The following is a 7,794-nucleotide window of genomic DNA, read 5'->3' as shown; positions in this document are numbered from 1 at the left end:
GAAAGAGTAATATAATAAACCAGGAAACAAGAAACAGAATTATTTCATACCTCACTTTATACCTTAAGTTTTGTTTAAAGTATGACACATTTCTTGCTTCATTTCAATGAGATTTAACTGGTTCACAACTGGCAAAGGTATACATCTACAGAGATCTTAACAATTGCTGTTACATTCCTCTCCAAGTAAAACTTGCATCAGATTCTTCTTAAGAAAATATATATTTTCATAAATATTTTCATCAAGATGTTTTGTAAAAATATGGATGTATTTCAAGCCTTTTTTGTCTGTTGCCAGAAGAACATTTTTTGGCTTATTTATAAATAGGCCACATATTTGGTAATGATAATTGCTACTTATTTACTAAAAACATTCTGGTAGCTTTGGATAATGCAAGAAGAACATCATTTCAAGTGAAAATGCTACGTAAGACCAAGCACTCATCATTGATTTTTACACTGTTTCCTCATCTTTAAAATTCTGGTTTGGTCAAGGTATTTTCCATGTTCTGGTTGTACATTGAAAAGTAAGTTTTTGCAACCTTTTTTACAACTGAAACTTTAAGTCACTTCTAATACAATTTCAGCTTTAAGAAAACCAATGCTAAAAACTTATACTATTTATTCTGCCCTTGAGCAGTCTATTCCACACTTAAAACTGCAACTGAAGACAATTTTCAAACCCTATGTCGTAATAGTGCATAGACTTTTTTGCAAGTTCAAGGCTGAAAGCAAATTGCAAAACAATACGTATATCATCATACACCATCCTCGTGAATTATTAAAACATCTAGAACAACGTGGTCTCAAATTTTAGTACACATCAGTATTTTGTTACTGAAGTTTTGAGGTACAGGAGTTCCTACATGTAGAAATATTTTCTGTCTCCATAGGAGGTTTTAGTTAAATTGAAAAAATAAATAAATAAAACAAAAACAAATTCAGGTAAAAAGTTTGAAATTCACAATTTTTTACACCAGTCACTTGAAATCAAAGTCCTTACGTTCCAAGGACAACTTTTAAGAAAGGTTTTACTATCTAATCTTGCAAACAGAATAGAAAGGGCAAAGTCCTGCAAAGTTTGTAATACATTTTTACAAACAATTAGCATACAAATCATAGTATATTGACAGTAGCTACACACATGCAAATACTGATCAGGTCAATTTCTATTCCACTTTCTCCTCAATCTCAGTACAAACAAAGATGATGGTCAGTTTGTACTGCAGCTCTTTTTGTACTTACTTACTTTTATTCATCTCAAGGACTATTGTCCTTTTGGATATCAAATCAGCACAACTAGATATTTTTTTCTAGGGACCTAGTAGTCTCTAAACAGACATCTTCTGCCCTGTTACTTAAAAAAAAAACCTAACTAGGTCAAAGGTCAACCTGAGTTTAACAGCCTAGTGGGCTAGTATGGTTAAGGCACACCAAATTCTGTAGTCAGCACCAGAGATTGATGTGGCTTGCATTATATTTAGCTGCCTTTGGCTCTACTACCCCAGTGACCAAGGTAAGTATTTACAGCTAGGCTGCCCAGGGCCAGCATTTGACATAAGCCCAGAGCAAGGCTCAAACTCATGGCTCTGCAGTATCAGCAGGAGACTTTAACCACTCTGCCACAACACCACTGAAACAAGATCTAATATGTATTTCCAGCACTCCTTATGATCCAAAATCAGTAAACTGCTACTCTGACAGCTGTGGGCCATTTTTCTATCATGAACCAACAATATCCAAAGATGGTACTGCTGGCTGCCCAGAGAGGACTCTGAGATAAACACTGACCAGAAGGCCAACATTGACACTGCATGTTGGCCTAGTGGCCTGAGTTCAGGCTTGGAGCCTAGAAAGCCCAAACACTATGCTGGCCACATGCCAGTTTCTCCAAAGATAAATGTGGTCCAATTCTTGCCAATATCCCATAGAGATTATGAACCTTAATTAGTGCAAATTTGTAAAGCAGTTTGTCATGCTATTTGTCATTAAAATTAATCATAAACAGGCAGTCTGCGCAAATGAGCAGTTATACAAAGTTTTGGGGAAAGGAAGTAGATGACCTAAGCAAATGTTTCCATTTATAGAAATCAATGTTTCTATAAACACCAAGTTCTAGACTGACTACTACAATGGTTGTAGACATAATGTTTGCTTTGAAGACATAAAAGTATTTTTGCCTGTTTGATCTATTAAAGGAATTATTCCTTTCCTCTTTTGTCTGTGTGTTGAACAGCCCTCTCTTATCTTGGTTAAGCTGAATTTTTCAGTCACTGACATTAAAGGAAGTTGTGGCCTGCATGACCAATTTAAAAACACAAATAAGCTACATATAGGAAACATAACCAAGTATTTACCCGTGTACATTTTCCTGTTTTGTATGTCACAGATTGGAAAATCAGATCAGCAACAATCACTTCAGCCAGAACAACAAAATAAAATAATAGTATCATACTTGACAGCAATATTATCTATCTATCTACACACACACAACACTATAATTCAGAACCAACAATGGTTTTATATATAAAAATCATTTTTGGTTTTGAATTTTCAATTTTCTGATACTGTTTTTGCTAACTAACTTGTTATGTGCCTTTTAGGGGCTGGAACATGCAAACATGATTTTCCCAGAACATTAAAAATGTAAAGAAGGCACAAATAGATCAGCCATAATTTTAAACAATCCCTGACAAATCTGGAAATATTATTCCCCTTCTAGTGAACACAGGTTTTTGAGTTACAGTAATTAATTTCTCCTTTGTTCAGTTCAATCTTTGAGAACATACTTCTGGACCCAAACCTGAAGACCAATTAAATGTTTTCTAAAGTCAATTCATATTCAAGTAAACACTTGTTTAAATAAGTGTTAAAGCAAAATGCATAATTACTTCTCCCTTGAATATGGGCTAAGTTTCCTCATTTACACCATATGGTTAAGCTCAATAACACATTGGTGCAGCTAGCTAGTCAGGCAGTGGACTGGGCTGGTAGCCCTCCACTATTTATGGCATTCAGTATTTTTTCATCAAGTTGTAGTCCCTACTAACCATAAAAACAGATTTCAAGAAGTTATGTATTTAGGTTAAATCAACTATAATCAGTTTGGTCTATAGAACACTAATATTTTTAAGCTGCTTTATGATGGGAGCTAAGTGTTCTTACCTGTGATTCTTTTCTTCCATCCCTGAATTTCTAATGAGCTGTAAAATTATGTTTGCATGCTTTAGGCAATAAAAATTCTTAGAAGTTTCCCTTTATGAATCAACATTATATATACAAAGTGTAAAAACCTGTTCATCACACTTAGGTTTCACATTAAAAGATATATACATCCTTTCAAAAGGTCTGATTTGTGTTTATTAGAAGGCCTTCCATTGTTTCAAGAACAATGATAATGTTTGATTGAATTAATCAGCTCCATATTCAATTAATAGATCTCTTATTTACTGAAGGCAATTCCTCCAGATGGATTGCTCCTTTACCATATATTCTTTGAAAAGATCTCCTTTTATTACTTCAAATGCATACGTAATTCTGATAAACCATTCTGTTCTCTCCTCCTAAACGGTACAATCTCACTAATCTTCAGATTATGTAAGGGTCATATCTATGCTTATTTGTGTTTAGGGGTAGAGAAGGTAATTACAAGAACAAACTCTCAACTTTTCTTTAGTTAGACTATAAAAATCATTGGTGTTGCAATAAGGAGCCCTCTGAGGGAGCATTTTGAAACAGCATGGCAGTAACTGATGGATTCACATTAAATGTAGTTAATGTACAGACATACACAGAGAGAAAGGCCACCAATTTAGTTGTAAATAAATAAAATATTAGTCTCACCATGACACCCAGTAGCTATTTGAATAGGCTTAATTTTCCAATTTATTGTAGAAGAAAATCTATTCCCATAAAAAAATACCTGATTTTGCAATGCATTAATACCTGCATATGGGAAACCACTGGGTTCTCAATATACATGATTTTAGCTTTGCTTTGTTTTCCTTTTTTGTTGGTCAGCAATGACATATGAAAGAACATACACAAGATATATAAATGATTGTGTTGTACCTTACCTTTTTGGTAACTTGAATGGTCTGGCTGGTCTGCAAAAAAAAAGAAGAATGACTGAAGGCAGATGCAATACACAAATGTACACTAATATTTTTCCTCCAATATTTAATGCTGTTCTGAATTGAAAAATAGATAGAATAAAAGCAGAGAACTAAGAATACAAGTTACTTGTAAAATCATACCATCATGTTCAGCATCTTTGTAAAACACAACTACATCAAACAATTATCACAATTATGAAAACTTGCATAGACTAGAAAATTCTAGTTAAAATACGACAGTACAAGCTTTTCAGAAGCAAAAAGTATAACATAACTTGTTCTGAGGATGAATGCTAAAAAAAATTCTCGGATTTTCAAAGACAAGCTACCAACAAACATAAATGTTAGTGATAGTAATTGAGACAACAGCTACAGTTTAGTGGTAAAAACAGGAGATCTCTACCTTTTAAAATCACTATTCATACACTTTTGTTTAAACAACACTGTGCAATTCTCTTCCTAAATGGTACAATCTCACTCATCTTCAGATTATGCAAAGGCCATATCTATGCTTATTTGTTTTTAGGGGTAGAGAAGGTAATTGCAAGAACATAGCAGAATGCATTTAAGATTGGCATATGCTATGCTGTAACTATCCAAAAAACAGAAGACCAAAAAGTAACCAAAATGAAGCATATCTTAATTGATCATTTCTCTTGTAGTTGCTTCATGACTAGAAATCTCACTCTCAGTTATTTTGAATAGATACAGAAAACAGGTACAAGCATACTGGTTGCTGTATCTGCTCTTCTAAATGGGCAATTATCTTAGCTACTGAAGTTCTTAATTTCAGTAGACTGCATATTTAAAAAGTTGTAATTAAGATGATCCAAAAGCAGCCTCATCAGGCAGCCATAGATTCCTTTAAAGATTACATATACATGGAATGACACATTCTGAAGCTGTAACTAAGGGCACCTACACTTGTGCAGCAAGGCTGTTCTGACGTGCCGGAATTACAGCACATTGAAGCAGATTCAATTAATTGACTAATTGATTAATTAACCCTACAGGCCCAATTAATTGAGTCTGCTGGAACGTGGCAATTACCACAACCCAGCAGACTCCAGCATCACGTGTATCAGCATCCCTGCACTGAACAATGGTGGCGGGGGTGCTTTAACTAGTGCTTGTTCAACAAGCTTTAGTTAAAGTGCCCCTGCCACCATTTTTCAGCACAGGGACCCTGATACATGTGACACTTCAGGTACTTTAATTAGAGCGGCTCTCAGAGCCACTCTAATTTAAGCACCCCCCCAACTCCCAGAGCACATCTATAAATGCCTTAAAACCATAGCTTCAGGTAAAACATAGACTTGTTAATTTTCATGGCCAGTTCCATATTTCTGCAGCTAGAAAACACTCAACTGAGACATATTTTTGCTGTGCAGCAGTGGTTCTATTTTTATAGCATTGCATTCTAAGGTCTCTGAAGAAGTAGGGGTTTCTTCATTCCCATACCATGGGATTAACAAATGAGGCTGTCAGGGATTTCTACAGAAGCTAACTATACAAATCAATTAACCTCTTAAGGCAAATTATACTGTTCCTTGAAGAATGTGATTCACTCAAACTTGGGTAAAACCTAGCCTTGGAATATCCTGGCTTCAACTCAAACTTTAGTGGGGGGCCCCCACAGGAAGAAACTGCAGTCTCAGGAGGCCCGTCAGCCAGACCTCAGATAAGAGATGGGGAACTCTGCCGAATGAAAGCTCCCAGCATGAATGTAGGATAAGGAGTCCTGCCTGCTCCAACCATAGTCCTGAACTGGGGGAACCCTGACAGCAGATACACTAACCCTAGACAGGGGAGTTGTGTCTGCCTCAACCCGAACTCTAGGCATGGAGAGGTTGCCAACAGTAACCTTGACCTAGGGGCAGTGACCAACAGTAACCTTAACCTGCTGCCCCATGCCTAAATTATTCCCCTAGGGCAGAGAGCTCTGTCAGCCAGAACCCTAATCTCAGCCTAATGCTAAAGGGACCTACTGGCCTCAATCCTAACTTTCTGACAAGGACACTGCCTAGAGGATACTGCCTATGACAAAGACACTGCCACAGAGACACTCATGGCCAACCCTAGAGTGGGGGTGGCAGGGGCTGCCACCCATAATGCTAAACCTACAGGCCTAACACTAACCCTAAGCCTAGGATGAAAAGCCCTGCTGGCCCTATACATCCCTTAAGACATGCTTCACAGCCTCCATGCCCGTCTAGCAGTGATGTTCTGTTGACTTTCCCTATGCTCCTCTAAAATCACTGAAGTCTCCATTCCTTTAACTTGTTCTCTATCCCTGTGCTACTAACCTAGCTACTCTACAGTTAACTAGTCTTCCAGCCACTTCTTTGTCTCTGTATTATGATTGATACACTTCACACTTGCACTATGTAGCATGTGCCCACATGGTTTTATTGTGGGTGGTGTGAATCACTCTGCCAATGGGCAGGCTGCCAGTGAGGTGGTGTGGTCTCAGCCCATCCCCAATGAAACATTAAGTCTTGGTTTTGGTCAGTTTAATGTCATGACCCTCTTGAGAACTTTAACAATCTTTAAATTTGCCAATTTGTATCGATCTGGAGACTAGGTGGGAGTTAGTCATTGAAGCACATCCTCTGGGCCACTTCTGCATAGGTATATTTCAGGGGTGGGCAATTATTTCGGGTGGAGGGCCACTTACTGAGTTTTGGCAAGCCATCAAGGGCTGCATGACAGGCAGCCAGGGGCAGATAAATATTAATTTTCTAAATTTTTAGGGGCCCCACAGGCCGGATAGAATGGCCTGGTGGGCCACATCCAGCCCGCGGGCCGCATTTTGCCCACCCCTGGTATATATGCATGCTGTAATTGAGGGACTCTCGCTGCTTCAAATGGAAGCATGCAGTGGAATTAGGAATAGAATGAGTTTATTGGGCTTAAGCATCTAACTACCCTCCCTAGGTTTAAGATTGGGCCTGGCAGGGTTATCCACTCTATGTTTAGGGATTAGGGTGGCAGTGCTTCCTGGGATCTAGCCCTTGCAGCCTATATGGTAATCTCCTTTGGGCAGTTGGTGGATCTTTACTTTCTCTGTAAAGCATTAGGCTCACTGATAAGCCTATATATTAATTTTGAAAAATAATTAGGAAGTGTATAGATTTTTCATTTCAGATCTCTCAGTTTCCAATCACTTATATAGGTAAAAGTGTAGTGTCTGTACCTGGCCTGAGTGGACAGTCTGGTGAAAAACAGTTGTTACCCCAGCCAAACTACACCAGCCTCTGCTGCGTGCTATTGTTCAAATTTGCACTGGAAAATGTTTTCCTTAATTCAGCTTTACTGAGCACTTCCATTCTAAATTTATAAAGAGGAGTCCTTTGTACAAAGATTTTTTTCTTCGACAAAAACTATCTTTTTTATATAGGTTTTTTTTAAGTAACTTCAAGATCTTTTTGAAAAACAAACAAGAAACCAAAAGTAAATCTGCATTTCCCTTCTGGTTTCCTCCACCTGCAAAGTTTATTAAGTGCTGAACAAATGATGATGATTAAGTTCTTCAAAGTTTAGGAAGGTCAAAGGTCAGCCCTGCTATCAAATTGTTTTGTTTCAAAAAAGCATGTATAAAAAAAAAAGAATTCTGTGCACACCAAAATAAATTCCAGCAGTGTAACCAATACCTTGCAGCTGTTATGATGACTTTATTA

General features: G+C 37.3%; 1 protein-coding gene across 1 annotated transcript in view; it reads right to left on the bottom strand.

Annotated features, from left to right (window-relative positions):
* The window catches only part of DISP1 (dispatched RND transporter family member 1), a 123,774-nt gene that overhangs the window by 19,852 nt on the left and 96,128 nt on the right, over positions 1-7,794 (bottom strand). Inside the window, 1 exon segment of the mRNA XM_025210637.1 lies at positions 4,076-4,105. Within this exon segment, the coding sequence (XP_025066422.1) occupies positions 4,076-4,105 (30 nt within the window).

Source organism: Alligator sinensis, unplaced genomic scaffold (assembly GCF_000455745.1).
Source record: "Alligator sinensis unplaced genomic scaffold, ASM45574v1 scaffold266_1, whole genome shotgun sequence".
Classification (NCBI taxonomy): domain Eukaryota; kingdom Metazoa; phylum Chordata; order Crocodylia; family Alligatoridae; genus Alligator; species Alligator sinensis.
This window is presented reverse-complemented; position numbering and strand designations above follow the sequence as displayed.